General features: G+C 47.4%; 1 protein-coding gene across 3 annotated transcripts in view; it reads left to right on the top strand.

The window, feature by feature from the left end:
• The first annotated feature begins 320 nt into the window (after nucleotides 1-320).
• trip4 (thyroid hormone receptor interactor 4) overlaps nucleotides 321-17202 on the top strand; it is an 82578-nt gene continuing 65696 nt past the window's right edge. Inside the window, exons 1-10 of one of the 3 annotated variants that reach the window (XR_004206737.1) lie at nucleotides 321-659; nucleotides 1095-1273; nucleotides 1536-1888; nucleotides 2046-2121; nucleotides 3820-3928; nucleotides 8085-8300; nucleotides 8804-8933; nucleotides 9546-9739; nucleotides 11993-12117; nucleotides 12323-12414. Coding sequence is in view for 2 of the 3 variants with exons in the window: in XM_031812946.1 (XP_031668806.1) it covers nucleotides 580-659; nucleotides 1095-1273; nucleotides 1536-1888; nucleotides 2046-2121; nucleotides 3820-3928; nucleotides 8085-8300; nucleotides 8804-8933; nucleotides 9546-9739; nucleotides 11993-12117; nucleotides 12323-12414 (1554 nt within the window). In the remaining variant the exon portion in view is untranslated. The remainder of the gene's footprint in view (nucleotides 660-1094; nucleotides 1274-1535; nucleotides 1889-2045; nucleotides 2122-3819; nucleotides 3929-8084; nucleotides 8301-8803; nucleotides 8934-9545; nucleotides 9740-11992; nucleotides 12118-12322; nucleotides 12415-17202) is intronic. The other 2 variants (XM_031812946.1, XM_031812945.1) reach the window with 2 other exon arrangements.

Below are 17202 nucleotides of genomic sequence, written 5' to 3'. Positions count from 1 at the left end.
CTCCTGAGCAAACATTTCATAACTGCAGGTGGCATAAAATTGCTAACCTTGACTGTATACCTGTTGAGACAACACACTCCAGGTGGCAGTATGCACCCTTTCAGTTTATTTACCAAACGTTTATTTGCCCATGCTCTCACAGATGCCATAATGGGGCAGATACAATGTTGCAATCTCAATACATCTCTATGGGTCATTCTCACAGAGGTTTTGTCAATTCCTAAACTGCCACCTAGTGACTGTAATGCTGAATCAAGCTTATAGGCAAACGAGGCACGTGACTTGCTGTAATAAGGGTGGGGTGGCTAAAACGTACATTGTTGTTGCTCTGTATGATTGAAATGTTCACCTTCCGTGTGAATTGATTATATGCTGACATTTTCTAATTATTCGTATTGTGTGAAGTCATTGACATAATTTTCTGTCAAAGTTGGGAGGAACCTTCAGTACACTGTTTCTGGTGGGAAGGGATTCTTTGTTGCACCCTGCGTGCGCATTTGTTATTCAACCGGCTTATAACAGGAGTAGCTAACATCCTTATACTGAAATTGCCATATTAAAGTTGTTTTAACTTACATAATGTCGGATGCCTTGATTCAATGGTGTGTGGACCAGTTGCACCACAACTTTGGCTTGGAGGCCAGTGAAGACATAGTCCAGTAAGTAGCTAACGTTAGCTAAATGTTGATTTAAGATAGTGAGTTAGTCATTGCTAGCAAGCTAGCTGTCTGTCTTTTGACAGTTGCCCCTCTCTTGTTAAAGTTAATAAAATTGTCAACGACATCATTATTACTATTAGGTCTGTAAACGTGTCAATCTTTCCAGTTCATTCAGCTAGCAAGATATGTAGCCATTTGCACTTGCCTGCTAGCTAGCTAGCTTTTCCAGGTGGCCATATCTTAATGTCACTTCGTCAAAATCATAGTATAAGTTACTAAGCCAAAGCATGGACTGAGTGACTGACTATGAGATGGACGTAAATCAAGGTTTACCAAAGTAGGCCTAGCTGTCATAGGGCAACCTTTCAACAACGAGCTCCACTATCTAGGCTAGCTATAAAAGCGTTTCATTGACATTCTTCTCACTATCAACAGGTATATTCTGTCCATCGACAATGCGGACGAGATAGCGGAGTATGTTGGGGACCTCCTTCAGGGCACTGATGGAAGGAAGAAGCAGTTTATAGATGAACTCCTGGACAGATGGCAGCGGTCTCAGACACTGACTCCTGACAGCACTGGCCTGTTCCCCATAAACTCTCTGTCAGGAACAGGTAGGATGCCTTCCGTTGCCACATTGGCTCTGACCTGTTGTCTTATTGTTTGATATGTTTATTTTTAAAGTTATATATATATATATTTTATAAGTAGTTTTCTTGTCAGGCTATATGGTTCCTAATGCACAATGCCAACAGTACAATGGGAGTGAGTGTGAAGACTGTTGTAATGTCCATCCTGTCCTTGTTAAGTGACTGTCCAAACACAGGAACAAGTACATGCATGGGAGGGAAAGCTAACCAGTATATGCTTCTCTAGATGCTCAAGACATGTCCAAGGACTCCCAGAAGAAATCCAAGCGCAAAGGCAGGAACAAGCAAGAGGTGATGGTTGTTAGCCAAGCAGAGCCTGAGCCTGAGGTGGTGAAAACTCCCATTGACCTAATGAAGGCCCAGGAGAGCGGCAGCTCCTCGTCACAGAAGAAGAAGAAGAACACATTTGTGAGCCTCTACAATAAAGAGGGCCAGGACAAGCTGGCTATCCTGCTGCCCGGGCGCCATTCCTGCGAATGTCTGGCCCAGAAGCACAACCTCATCAACAACTGCATGAGCTGCGGACGCATTGTGTGTGAGCAGGAGGGATCAGGGCCCTGCATCTTCTGCGGAAGCCTGGTGAGAAAACAACCCGTTTTAGATCACCTCTAACTTTATGTTTGTTTTATGTTTCCCCAGTAAGTTATTAGAATGCATGTTACTAATACAAATTCAATTTGGCCTCTTAGAGAAGTATTTTCCCCTGGTTTCGCATGTTCTTCTATGAATTAACCAGGTATGCACCAAAGAGGAGCAAGAGATTCTGCAACGAGACTCCAACAAAAGTCAGAAACTGCGCAAGAAACTTATGGGTGAGACAAGCCACCAGTAGTATCTATCTACATAGCATATTAGAGAGTTGTTGAAGTCGGAAGTTTACATACACCTTAGCCAATTACATTTAAACTCCGTTTTTCACAATTCCTGACATTTAATCCTTGTAAAAAGTCCTTGTCTTAGGTCAGTTAGGATCACCACTTTATTTTAAGAATGTGAAATGTCAGAATAATAAGAGAGAATGCTTTATTTCAGGTTTGATTTCTTTCATCACATTCCCAGTGGGTCAGAAGTTTACATACACTCAATTAGTATTTGGTAACATTGCCTTTACATTGTTAAACTTGGGTCAAACGTTTCAGGTAGCATTCCACAAGCTTCCCACAATAAGTTGGGTGAATTTTGGCCTATTCCTCGTGACAGAGCTGGTGTAACTGTGTCAGGTTTGTAGGCCTTCTTGCTCGCATACGCTTTTTCAGTTCTGCCCACACATTTTCTATAGGATTGAGGTAAGGGCTTTATGATGGCCACTCCAATACCTTGACTTTGTTGTCCTTAAGCCATTTTGCCACAACTTTGGAAGTCTTTGTCCATTTGGAAGACTCATTAAATACCAAGCTTTAACTTCCTGACTGATGTCTTGAGATGTTGCTTCAATATATCCACATCATTTTTCTCCCTCATGATGCCATCTATTTTGTGAAGTACACCAGTCCCTCCTGCAGCAAAGCACCCCCACAACATGATGCTGCCACCCCCGTGCTTCACGGTTGGGATGGTGTTCTTCGGCTTGCAAGCCTCCCCCTTTTTCCTTCAAACATAATGATGGCCTAACAGTTCTATTTTTGTTTCATCAGACCAGAGGACATTCTCCAAAAATACGATCTTTGTCCCCATGTGCAGTTGCAAACCGTAGTCTGGCTTTTTTATGGTGGTTTTGGAGCAGTGGCTTCTTCCTTGCGGAGCGGCCTTTCAGGTTATGTCGATATAGGACTCATTTTACTGTGGATATAGATACTTTTGTACCTGTTTCCTCCAGCATCTTCACACGGTCCTTTGCTGCTGTTCTGGGATTCTCAAGGAGACAGGGATTCTCAAGGAGACAGAATGCAGCTCCTTCCGGAGCGGTATGACGGCTGCATGGTCCCATGGTGTTTATACTTGCGTACTATTGTTTGCACAGATGAACGTGGTACCTTCAGGCGTTTGGAAATTGCTCCCAAGTTTGAACCAGACTTGTGGTTATCTTCAATCATTTTTCTGTGGTCTTGGCTGATTTCTTTTGATTTTCCCATGATGTCAAGCAAAGAGGCACTGAGTTTGAAGGTAGGCCTTGAAATACATCAACAGGTACACCTCCATTTGACTGTCAAATAGCCTATCAGAAGCTTCTAAAGCCATGACATAATTTTCTGGAAGTTTCCAAGCTGTTTAAAGGCACAGTCAACTTAGTGTATGTAAGCTTCTGACCCACTGGACTTGTGATGCATTGAATTATAAGTGAAATAATCTGCCTGTAAACAATTGTTGGAAAAATGACTTGTGTCATGCACAAAGTAGATGTCCTAACCGACTTGCCAAAACTATAGTTTGTTAACAAGAAATTTGTGGAGTGGTTGAAAAACAAGTTTTATTGACTCCAACCTAAGTGTATGTAAACTTTTGACTTCAACTGTATCTACATAACATAGTAAGGAGTTGTTTGAATTCTATGTAATGTCTGTGTCTCTCAGAGGGGGCATCGGAGAGGGGCTGTCTTCCACACCAAGAGGCAAAGATGAAGGCAGGGTTAGAAAAGGCCCTTCAACATAAAGACAAACTGCTGGAATACGATAAGAACAGGTTGGGATGTAGTGTGCATGTAGCATTGATGTGATTTCACTCTCTCTGTTTAAAGTCTAATTCTTTATACTTTCTTCCTGATGCATTTGGAGGCTATGTCCTTTATATGTGGAGGCTGGGTCCTTTATATGTGGAGGCTGTGTCCTTTATATGTGGAGGCTGGGTCCTTTATATGTGGAGGCTGGGTCCTTTATATGTGGAGGCTGGGTCCTTTATATGTGGAGGCTGGGTCCTTTATATGTGGAGGCTGGGTCCTTTATATGTGGAGGCTGGGTCCTTTATATGTGGAGGCTGGGTCCTTTATATGTGGAGGCTGGGTCCTCTATATGTGGAGGCTGGGTCCTTTATATGTGGAGGCTGGGTCCTCTATATGTGGAGGCTGGGTCCTTTATATGTGGAGGCTGGGTCCTTTATATGTGGAGGCTGGGTCCTCTATATGTGGAGGCTGGGTCCTTTATATGTGGAGGCTGGGTCCTTTATATGTGGAGGCTGGGGGCTTTATATGTGGAGGCTGTGGGCTTTATATGTGGAGGCTGGGTCCTTTATATGTGGAGGCTGGGTCCTTTATATGTGGAGGCTGGGTCCTTTATATGTGGAGGCTGTGTCCTTTATATGTGGAGGCTGTGGGCTTTATATGTGGAGGCTGTGGGCTTTATGTGGAGGCTGGGTCCTTTATATGTGGAGGCTGTGTCCTTTATATGTGGAGGCTGTGGGCTTTATATGTGGAGGCTGTGGGCTTTATGTGGAGGCTGGGTCCTTTATATGTGGAGGCTGTGTCCTTTATATGTGGAGGCTGTGTCCTTTATATGTGGAGGCTGTGGGCTTTATATGTGGAGGCTGTGGGCTTTATGTGGAGGCTGGGTCCTTTATATGTGGAGGCTGGGTCCTTTATATGTGGAGGCTGTGGGCTTTATATGTGGAGGCTGGGTCCTTTATATGTGGAGGCTGGGTCCTTTATATGTGGAGGCTGGGTCCTTTATATGTGGAGGCTGGGTCCTTTATATGTGGAGGCTGGGTCCTTTATATGTGGAGGCTGGGTCCTTTATATGTGGAGGCTGGGTCCTTTATATGTGGAGGCTGGGTCCTTTATATGTGGAGGCTGGGTCCTTTATATGTGGAGGCTGGGTCCTTTATATGTGGAGGCTGGGTCCTTTATATGTGGAGGCTGGGTCCTTTATATGTGGAGGCTGGGTCCTTTATATGTGGAGGCTGGGTCCTTTATATGTGGAGGCTGGGTCCTTTATATGTGGAGGCTGGGTCCTTTATATGTGGAGGCTGGGTCCTTTATATGTGGAGGCTGGGTCCTTTATATGTGGAGGCTGGGTCCTTTATATGTGGAGGCTGGGTCCTTTATATGTGGAGGCTGGGTCCTTTATATGTGGAGGCTGGGTCCTTTATATGTGGAGGCTGGGTCCTTTATATGTGGAGGCTGGGTCCTTTATATGTGGAGGCTGGGTCCTTTATATGTGGAGGCTGGGTCCTTTATATGTGGAGGCTGGGTCCTTTATATGTGGAGGCTGGGTCCTTTATATGTGGAGGCTGGGTCCTTTATATGTGGAGGCTGGGTCCTTTATATGTGGAGGCTGGGTCCTTTATATGTGGAGGCTGTGGGCTTTATATGTGGAGGCTGTGGGCTTTATATGTGGAGGCTGTGGGCTTTATATGTGGAGGCTGGGTCCTTTATATGTGGAGGCTGGGTCCTTTATATGTGGAGGCTGGGTCCTTTATATGTGGAGGCTGGGTCCTTTATATGTGGAGGCTGGGTCCTTTATATGTGGAGGCTGTGGGCTTTATATGTGGAGGCTGTGGGCTTTATATGTGGAGGCTGTGGGCTTTATATGTGGAGGCTGTGGGCTTTATATGTGGAGGCTGTGGGCTTTATATGTGGAGGCTGTGGGCTTTATATGTGGAGGCTGTGTCCTTTATATGTGGAGGCTGTGGGCTTTATATGTGGAGGCTGTGGGCTTTATATGTGGAGGCTGTGTCCTTTATATGTGGAGGCTGTGTCCTTTATATGTGGAGGCTGGGTCCTTTATATGTGGAGGCTGTGGGCTTTATATGTGGAGGCTGTGGGCTTTATATGTGGAGGCTGTGTCCTTTATATGTGGAGGCTGGGTCCTTTATATGTGGAGGCTGTGGGCTTTATATGTGGAGGCTGTGGGCTTTATATGTGGAGGCTGTGTCCTTTATATGTGGAGGCTGGGTCCTTTATATGTGGAGGCTGTGGGCTTTATATGTGGAGGCTGTGGGCTTTATATGTGGAGGCTGTGTCCTTTATATGTGGAGGCTGTGTCCTTTATATGTGGAGGCTGTGGGCTTTATATGTGGAGGCTGGGTCCTTTATATGTGGAGGCTGTGGGCTTTATATGTGGAGGCTGAGTCCTTTATATGTGGAGGCTGAGTCCTTTATATGTGGAGGCTGAGTCCTTTATATGTGGAGGCTGTGTCCTTTATATGTGGAGGCCGGGTCCTTTATATGTGGAGGCCGGGTCCTTTATATGTGGAGGCCGGGTCCTTTATATGTGGAGGCCGGGTCCTTTATATGTGGAGGCCGGGTCCTTTATATGTGGAGGCCGGGTCCTTTATATGTGGAGGCCGGGTCCTTTATATGTGGAGGCCGGGTCCTTTATATGTGGAGGCCGGGTCCTTTATATGTGGAGGCCGGGTCCTTTATATGTGGAGGCCGGGTCCTTTATATGTGGAGGCCGGGTCCTTTATATGTGGAGGCCGGGTCCTTTATATGTGGAGGCCGGGTCCTTTATATGTGGAGGCCGGGTCCTTTATATGTGGAGGCCGTGGGCTTTATATGTGGAGGCCGTGGGCTTTATATGTGGAGGCCGTGGGCTTTATATGTGGAGGCTGGGTCCTTTATATGTGGAGGCTGGGTCCTTTATATGTGGAGGCTGGGTCCTTTATATGTGGAGGCTGAGTCCTTTATATGTGGAGGCTGGGTCCTTTATATGTGGAGGCTGTGGGCTTTATATGTGGAGGCTGTGGGCTTTATATGTGGAGGCTGTGGGCTTTATATGTGGAGGCTGTGTCCTTTATATGTGGAGGCTGGGTCCTTTATATGTGGAGGCTGTGGGCTTTATATGTGGAGGCTGTGGGCTTTATATGTGGAGGCTGTGTCCTTTATATGTGGAGGCTGTGTCCTTTATATGTGGAGGCTGTGGGCTTTATATGTGGAGGCTGTGGGCTTTATATGTGGAGGCTGAGTCCTTTATATGTGGAGGCTGAGTCCTTTATATGTGGAGGCTGAGTCCTTTATATGTGGAGGCCGTGTCCTTTATATGTGGAGGCCGGGTCCTTTATATGTGGAGGCCGTGTCCTTTATATGTGGAGGCCGGGTCCTTTATATGTGGAGGCCGGGTCCTTTATATGTGGAGGCCGGGTCCTTTATATGTGGAGGCCGGGTCCTTTATATGTGGAGGCCGGGTCCTTTATATGTGGAGGCCGGGTCCTTTATATGTGGAGGCCGGGTCCTTTATATGTGGAGGCCGGGTCCTTTATATGTGGAGGCCGGGTCCTTTATATGTGGAGGCCGGGTCCTTTATATGTGGAGGCCGGGTCCTTTATATGTGGAGGCCGGGTCCTTTATATGTGGAGGCCGGGTCCTTTATATGTGGAGGCCGGGTCCTTTATATGTGGAGGCCGGGTCCTTTATATGTGGAGGCCGGGTCCTTTATATGTGGAGGCCGGGTCCTTTATATGTGGAGGCCGGGTCCTTTATATGTGGAGGCCGGGTCCTTTATATGTGGAGGCCGGGTCCTTTATATGTGGAGGCCGGGTCCTTTATATGTGGAGGCCGGGTCCTTTATATGTGGAGGCCGGGTCCTTTATATGTGGAGGCCGTGGCCTTTATATGTGGAGGCCGTGGCCTTTATATGTGGAGGCCGTGGCCTTTATATGTGGAGGCCGTGTCCTTTATATGTGGAGGCCGTGGGCTTTATATGTGGAGGCCGTGGGCTTTATATGTGGAGGCCGTGGGCTTTATATGTGGAGGCCGTGGGCTTTATATGTGGAGGCCGTGGGCTTTATATGTGGAGGCTGTGGGCTTTATATTTGGAGGCTGTGGGCTTTATATTTGGAGGCTGGGTCCTTTATATGACAGGAGTGAGATTACCTTCATATCCCCTCCCCCTGTTTACATCGACAGTACGCGACGAACGCAGGTCCTGGATGACGAGTCAGACTACTTTGCCACCGACTCCAACCAGTGGCTGTCGCCTAGCGAGCGCGAGCACCTGAGGAAGAAGGAGGAGGAGCTACGGGAGCTTCGCCACGCCTCCAGGAAGGACAGGAAGATCACGCTGGACTTCACAGGCCGACAGGTGCTTGACGAGGGAGAGAACAACAGTCATTACTACAACAAGTGAGTGAATGACTTGAAAACATCTCAATTCACACCACAGGAGGTTGGTGGCACCTTAATTGGGGAGGACAGGCTCGTGGTAATGACTGGAGAACAATAGGTGGAATGGTATCAAACACATGTTTTCCATGTGTTTCAATGCCATTCGCTTCGTTCCAGCCTTTATTGGGAGCCGTCCTCCCCTCAGCAGCCTCCCCTAATTCACACCCTACTTCTCATATAGTTTACTACTGCAGACCGGAGCACCATGGACTTGTTGATAGGACAACATGTCAGGTAGTGCAGAAACAGACTTAGTCCCAGGCTTAGTTATGTGAGTGCTTGGGTTACATAAACAAGAGTAGGTTTTTAATACACCCTTCAGACATTCACAACACAGTGATAACCTCCATTTCTCCTGGTAATGTATCCACACTGTTACAGCTAGAGGGGTTCACGTGTGTGTAGTTTGAAACGAGGCATCTAAAAAGCATCCTACTGACCACACTCCTTGGTGTTTTTAGGTTTGACGAGACGGTCAAGGCCCTCAACACAGGCACCAAGGGGAAAGCTCCCCAACACCCTGAGGGACCAGCGGGGCGGCAGCACCTGAGAGAGCTGGTCAACCCCAACATCGTACAGGCTGCACCCAAGGTAGGACACACACACACACAGTATTTTCTCATGACATGGTGGCGTGTCTGTTTACCCTGGTAAATCCCTCTAAATCAAAATCAAATCAAATTGATTTATATAGCCCTTCGTACATCAGCTGATATCTCAAAGTGCTGTACAGAAACCCAGCCTAAAAACCCAAACAGCAAGCAATGCAGGTGTAGAAGCACGGTGGCTAGGAAAAACTCCCTAGAAAGGCCAAAACCTAGGAAGAAACCTAGAGAGGAACCAGGCTATGTGGGGTGGCCAGTCCTCTTCTGGCTGTGCCGGGTGGAGATTATAACAGAACATGGCCAAGATGTTCAAATGTTCATAAATGACCAGCATAGTCCAATAATAATAAGGCAGAACAGTTGAAACTGGAGCAGCAGCACGGCCAGGTGGACTGGGGACAGCAAGGAGTCATCATGTCAGGTAGTCCTGGGGCATGGTCCTAGGGCTCAGGTCCTCCGAGAGAGAGAAAGAAAGAGAGAAGGAGAGAATTAGAGAATGCACACTTAGATTCACACAGGACACCCTACAGCTGCTAACATTTTGTCAACATAATTCTGTGAATCTCTACAAATTTCTTTCTTTACCATGCATCTCCAGTGGGTGGACGTGGGCAGTGGCCCTCGGAGATCTCATGATAAAGGTGTTGTTGGTACAGAGGGAGACGGCGCTGTTGGCCCAGAACGCTCCAGACTCCGGCTGCAGGACAGAGAGCTGCAGGAGATGGCAGACGGGGGCTGGTGCCTCAGCATGCACCAACCATGGGCCTCGCTACTGGTCAAAGGAATAAAGAGGTACAGAACACTCCAATAATGGGCCTCGCTATTGGTCAACAACATCCCTACTGGCCATGCTGTTGGTCAAACGCATCCCTACTGGCCATGCTATTGGTCAACAACATCCCTACTGGCTATGCTATTGGTCAAACGCATCCCTACTGGCCATGCTGTTGTTCAAACACATCCCTACTGGCCATGCTGTTGTTCAAACACATCCCTACTGGCCATGCTATTGGTCAAACGCATCCCTCCTGGCCATGCTATTGGTCAAACGCATCCCTCCTGGCCATGCTATTGGTCAAACGCATCCCTCCTGGCCATGCTATTGGTCAAACGCATCCCTCCTGGCCATGCTATTGGTCAAACGCATCCCTCCTGGCCATGCTATTGGTCAAACGCATCCCTCCTGGCCATGCTATTGGTCAAACGCATCCCTCCTGGCCATGCTATTGGTCAAACGCATCCCTCCTGGCCATGCTATTGGTCAAACGCATCCCTCCTGGCCATGCTATTGGTCAAACGCATCCCTCCTGGCCATGCTATTGGTCAAACGCATCCCTCCTGGCCATGCTATATCAGGAAGCACATAACACACTAACAATAGGCCCTGCAAAGACATTGAGTAGGAACAAAACACAACAATTATTGGTAAAAAGCATCACTATTGGTCTTGTTATTGGTCAAAAGGCAGCCTTTTTGACTAGCCATTACAAAGAAGTGTTACAAACTCATGTATGTAGTCCTCCGTAGCTCAGTTAGTAGAACCTGGTCCTCTGTAGCTCAGTTAGTAGAACCTGGTCCTCTGTAGCTCAGTTAGTAGAACCTGGTCCTCTGTAGCTCAGTTAGTAGAACCTGGTCCTCTGTAGCTCAGTTAGTAGAACCTGGTCCTCTGTAGCTCAGTTAGTAGAACCTGGTCCTCTGTAGCTCAGTTAGTAGAACCTGGTCCTCTGTAGCTCAGTTAGTAGAACCTGGTCCTCTGTAGCTCAGTTAGTAGAACCTGGTCCTCTGTAGCTCAGTTAGTAGAACCTGGTCCTCTGTAGCTCAGTTAGTAGAACCTGGTCCTCTGTAGCTCAGTTAGTAGAACCTGGTCCTCTGTAGCTCAGTTAGTAGAACCTGGTCCTCTGTAGCTCAGTTAGTAGAACCTGGTCCTCTGTAGCTCAGTTAGTAGAGCACGGTCCCCCCCCCCCGTAGCTCAGTTAGTAGAGCACGCCCGGTCCCCCCCCCCCCCCCCCCCGTAGCTCAGTTAGTAGAGCACGCCCCGTCCCCCCCAGTAGCTCAGTTAGTAGAGCACGCCCCCCCCCCCCCCCCCCCCCCCGTAGCTCTCAGTCAGTAGAGCACGGTCCCCCCCCGTAGCTCAGTTAGTAGAGCACGGCCCCCCCCCTGTAGCTCAGTTAGTAGAGCACGGCCCCCCCCCCTGTGGCTCAGTTAGTAGAGCACGGCCCCCCGTAGCTCAGTTAGTAGAGCACGGTCCCCCCCCCCGTAGCTCAGTTAGTAGAGCACGGCCCCCCCCCCCCCCCGTAGCTCAGTTAGTAGAGCACGGCCCCCCCCTGTAGCTCAGTTAGTAGAGCACGGCCCGCCCCTGTAGCTCAGTTAGTAGAGCACGGTCCCCCCCTGTAGCTCAGTTAGTAGAACACGGTCCCCCCCTGTAGCTCAGTTAGTAGAGCACGGTCCCCCCCTGTAGCTCAGTTAGTAGAGCACGGTCCCCCCCTGTAGCTCAGTTAGTAGAACACGGTCCCCCCCTGTAGCTCAGTTAGTAGAGCACGGTCCCCCCCTGTAGCTCAGTTAGTAGAGCACGGTCCCCCCCTGTAGCTCAGTTAGTAGAGCACGGTCCCCCCCTGTAGCTCAGTTAGTAGAGCACGGTCCCCCCCTGTAGCTCAGTTAGTAGAGCACGGCCCCCCCCTGTAGCTCAGTTAGTAGAGCACGGTCCCCCCCTGTAGCTCAGTTAGTAGAGCACGGCCCCCCCCTGTAGCTCAGTTAGTAGAGCACGGCCCCCCCCTGTAGCTCAGTTAGTAGAGCACGGTCCCCCCCCTGTAGCTCAGTTAGTAGAGCACGGTCCCCCCCCTGTAGCTCAGTTAGTAGAGCACGGTCCCCCCCCTGTAGCTCAGTTAGTAGAGCACGGTCCCCCCCTGTAGCTCAGTTAGTTGAACATGGCGATTGCAATGCCAGGACAGTGGGTTTGATTCCCGGGAACACCTGTATGTTAAAATGCATGACTGTAAATCAGTCTGGATTAAAGTGTCTGCTAAAAGGAATATGATGTGTGTCCAGGGTGGAGGGGAGGAGCTGGTACACATCCCACCGCGGCCTCCTGTGGATAGCAGCTGCAGCCAAGAGGCCCACCCCTGAGGAGGTCACTCAGGTGGAGAACATGTTCCTTCAGATCTACAAGAGAGGTACACACACACACACACACAATCTACCACTTTCTCTGGACCCCCCCCACACACACACGCGGTTACACACACACTGTTACACACAGACAGTCTACCACTTTCTCTACCCCCCCCCATACACACGCAGACACCAATCAATTAAAATATTTATTAGGATGTATGTAAACATACTGTTGACTCTCACCGACCACCTTCCTCTCCCCAGATCTTAAGTTTCCTAAAGACTACCCCACCGGCTGCCTGCTGGGCTGTGTCAACATGACGGACTGTCTGTCTCAGGAGCAATACAAGGAGCAGGTTAGTGTGACCACGTACCTTCCTACACACACGCTTCTGTACACTGGTACGCCTACGAACATGCCCGGACACTCCGAGCACTTAGCTCTCTGTGAAGGCTATGTGATATTCTCCTGGTTAGTGTAGGAACCACAGACACTTCTAACAGACAGACAGGACATAGTTTCATCCTGGCTGGCGTGACACGCCCAACACATCCCAACACACGTCTTTTCCCTCCCTCTCAGCCAAGAAAACAAACCAAGAGTCTGGAAAAATGTATGGAATTTTAAACTGTCTGTTCCCGGAATATTGTTTTTGACTGACGAGTGGCTCTTGTTCCAAGCGGTAGTCATCCTCTTAGATTAAACTGGGATGAAATGCTTTGTTCCAAAAGAATCCTGTCATTATTGTTTAAAGCAATGCAGAATTGGATTTTCAAAGTCAACATAATTACAAGGTAATAGGTGTCAGGTAACAGTTCCTGTGCCCCAGAATACCAAGGTAACCTGCCTGAATGACTACCAGTAGCACTCACATCTGTAGCCATGAAGTGCTTTGAAAGGCTGGTCATGGCTCACATCAACACCATTATCCCAGAAACCCTAGATCCATTCCAATTTGCATACCGCCCCAACAGATACACCGATGACACAATCTCTATTGAACTCCACACTGCCCTGTCACACCTGGACAAAAGGAACACCTATGTGAGAATGCTATTCATTGACTACAGCGAAGCATTCAACACCATAGTGCCCTCTAATCTCATCACTAAGCTAAGGACCCTGGGACTAAACACCTCCCTCTGCAACTGGATCCTAGACTTCCTGATGGGCCGCGCCCAGGTAGAAAGGGTAGGTAACAACACATCCGTCACTCTGATCCTCAACATAGGGATCCCTCAGTGGTGCGTGCTCAGTCCCCTCCTGTACTCCCTGTTCACTCATGACTGCATGGCCAGGCACGACTCCAACACCATTATTACATTTTCTGATGACACAACAGTGGTAGGCCTGATCACCAACAGCGATGAGACAGCCTATAGGGAGGAGGTCAGAACTTCATACCAAGCGGTGTCAGAGGAAGGCCCTAAAAATTGTCAACGACTCCAGCCACACTAGTCATACACTGTCCTCTCTGCTACAGCACAGCAAGCGGTACCGGAGCGCAAAGTCTAGGTCCAGGAGGCTTCTAAACAGCCTACAGTCTCTACACCCAAGCCATAAGACTCCTAAACAGCTAATCAAATGGCTACCCAGACTACCCAGACTTGACTCTGTACCGGTACCCCCTGTATATAGCCTCCACATTGACTCTGTACCGGTACCCCCTGTATATAGCCTCCACATTGACTCTGTACCGGTACCCTCTGTATATAGCCTCCACATTGACTCTGTACCGGTACCCCCTGTATATAGCCTCCACATTGACTCTGTACCGGTACCCCCTGTATATAGCCTCCACATTGACTCTGTACCGGTACCCCCTGTATATAACCTCCACGTTGACTCTGTACCGGTACCCCCTGTATATAGCCTCCACGTTGACTCTGTACCGGTACCCCCTGTATATAGCCTCCACATTGACTCTGTACCGGTACCCCCTGTATATAGCCTCCACGTTGACTCTGTACCGGTACCCCCTGTATATAGCCTCCACATTGACTCTGTACCGGTACCCCCTGTATATAGCCTCCACATTGACTCTGTACCGGTACCCCCTGTATATAGCCTCCACATTGACTCTGTACCGGTACCCCCTGTATATAGCCTTGCTATTGTTATTTACTGCTGCTCTTTAATCATTTGTTTTTCTTATCTCTTTATTTCCTTACCTGCATTGTTGGTTAAGGGCTTGTAAGTAAGCCTTTCACTGTAAGGTCTACACCTCTTGTATTCGGTGCATGTGACAAATAAAATGTGATTGAACAAGGCTAGTTAATATAATCTAATTCAGTTAGTTACTGTATGAACATGTAACTTTAGATTGGTGCTAATAGGTACGTAGCCTCACAGTTAAAGCATTGGGCCAGTAACCGAAGGGTCGGTGGTTCGACTCCCCAAGCCGACTATGTGAAAAATCTGTTGTTGTGCCCTTGAGCAAGGCACTTAACCCTAATTGCTCCTGTATGTTGCTCTGGATAAGAGCATCAGCTAGATGATTTAAAATGTAAATGTATCTGGTACAAAGCATAGCTTTTTTATAGCTTTGTTTGCCTTTTCCAGTCTTGACGTATTTATTTCATCTCAGCACTAACACACCTGATTCAAATAGTCCACTAATAATCCAGCTGAAGCAGAACACGTGTTCACCGGCTGGGCATCCCATAGAGAAACAGATTGTCAGAGGTACGAAGTAACTAACTACTCTTGTTACTGTAATTTAGTAGCTTTTCAGAGTACTTGTAAAAATATTTGTTGTAATTTTAGTTTTATTTCCCAGAGAGGAACCGGTTGGTGATTTAGGCTAGGGTGTAATTGATTCTACTACAATGACATCATTGGCTTTTCCTCCCTACTGCTATACAACTTCTCACCAGCAGAGGGCGAACTGCACCACTTCAGCATCAACCCACAGCCAGCCATTTTACACTGACTGGAGGCTACAGCACAATCACCATAAAAGCACTGCTGAACCACAACACAATTCAACCCACATTACTCCCCTTCTCTATCGTCTAAAACACAAACGTGATCAACCAAACCCACATGGTATTAAGTTAACCCACGTTCCCATTACGTCTAGAGCAGTTAGATGAGATGGAGAGAAACGCTGTATTTCAGGGAGGCAGATTGACTCGCATCACCCTTTGATGTATAATGAATCAATCGGGTGCGCTGGTGCTCTCGGTGGTCTTTAATCTTTTGCCTTTCATGCTGTTTAAATGTGGAGATGCCTCAATGCCTGGATGGCCCAGTAAGGCCGTACCACTCCACCCCAAACCACTATGACTGAGGCTGCCAGCAGCTCTTTGAACATTGTACTCTTTCTAACATGGATTGATTGAAAGCTATGTCTGTTTTGTTTTAACCATGAGGAATGGGCATCTTTGTTGTTTTGGTTCGGTTTATTTAGAATGGTTTGGTGGTGGGGGGGGGTTCCATCGGCTCCCTGTTCCTATGGAGGTTTACCACAGAGGTTTTGAGCTGGTTCTTTTCTATTATGTCAGCCATTATGTTGACCAGCGAAATCACTGTCTTAAAAAACAGGATGCATGTTGTTTTGTGTTCCGTGCGTGTCTGGGTGATTCCTTGAACAGTAAAAGACCCTGAGTTTAGGGATTTTCACAAAATGTAATCCATGGAAGGGTCCTTTTGAGGAATATGAATATCTGTCAAATGAGTGTGACCATTTAAAAATATAAACATGAATATTGAAAATATATATATTTTTTAGATTAGGTCATTTGTGTGTGTGTGTGTGTGTGTATGTATGTATGTATGTATATGTGTGTATATATATATATATATATATACACACACACACACACACACACACACACACACACACACACAGTGGGGCAAAAAAGTATTTAGTCAGCCACCAATTGTGCAAGATCTCCCACTTAAAAAGATGAGAGAGGCCTGTAATTTTCATCATAGGTACACTTCAACTATGACAGACAAAATGAGAAAGAAAAAAATCCAGAAAATCACATTGTAGAATTTTTTTTATGAATTTATTTGCAAATTATGGTGGAAAAGTTTATCTCAATACTTTGTAATATAACCTTTGTTGGCAATGACAGAGGTCAAACGTTTTCTGTAAGTCTTCACAAGGTTTTATCAGACTGTTGCTGGTATTTTGGCCCATTCCTCCATGCAGATCTCCTCTAGAGCAGTGATGTTTTGGGGCTGTTGCTGGGCAACACGTACTTTCAACTCCCTCCAAAGATTTTCTATGGGGTTAAGATCTGGAGACTGGCTAGGCCACTCCAGGACCTTGAAATGCTTCTTACGAAGCCACTCCTTCGTTGCCCGGGCGGTGTGTTTGGGATCATTGCCCTGCTGAAAGACCCAGCCACGTTTCATCTTCAATGCCCTTGCTGATGGAAGGAGGTTTTCACTCAATCTCACGATACATGGCCCCATTCATTCTTTCCTTTACATGGATCAGTCGTCCTGGTCCCTTTGAAGAAAAACAGCCCCAAAGCATGATGTTTCCACCCCCATGCTTCACAGTAGGTATGGTGTTCTTTGGATGCAACTCAGCATTCTTTGTCCTCCAAACACGATGAGTTGAGTTTTTACCAAAAAGTAAAATTTTGGTTTCATCTGACCATATGACATTCTCCCAATCTTCTTCGAACTGCTTTGCTTTATCTTGGCCAGGTCGCAATTGTAAATGAGAACTTGTTCTCAACTTGCCTACCTGGTTAAATAAAGGTCAAATTAAAATAAAAAATAAACATTCTGGATCATCCAAATGCTCTCTAGCAAACTTCAGACGGGCCTGGACATGTACTGGCTTAAGCAGGGGAGATAAGTGTTTCCAGTTTCAGAGATTTTTGTAGTTTGTTCCAGCAGAGAACTGGAAGGAGGTGGTGAAAGGAGGAATTGGCTTTGGGGGTGACCAGAGAGATATACCTGCTGGAGAGCATGCTACAGGTGGGTGTTGCTATGGTGACCAGCGAGCTGAGATAAGGGGGGACTTTACCTAGCTGGGTCTTGTAGATGACCTGGAGCCAGTGGTACTGACTGGTTTTCTGATCCATGCCCCTACCTTTTTTTTATGGTATCTGTGACCAACAGATGCATACTGTATGTACAGTGGCTTGCAAAAGTATTCACCCCCTTGGCATTTTTC

The sequence above is a fragment of the Oncorhynchus kisutch genome, unplaced genomic scaffold (assembly GCF_002021735.2).
Source record: "Oncorhynchus kisutch isolate 150728-3 unplaced genomic scaffold, Okis_V2 Okis03b-Okis08b_hom, whole genome shotgun sequence".
NCBI lineage: Eukaryota > Metazoa > Chordata > Actinopteri > Salmoniformes > Salmonidae > Oncorhynchus > Oncorhynchus kisutch.
Note: the sequence above shows the minus strand (reverse complement) of the source record. Positions and strands in the feature narration are given on the sequence as shown.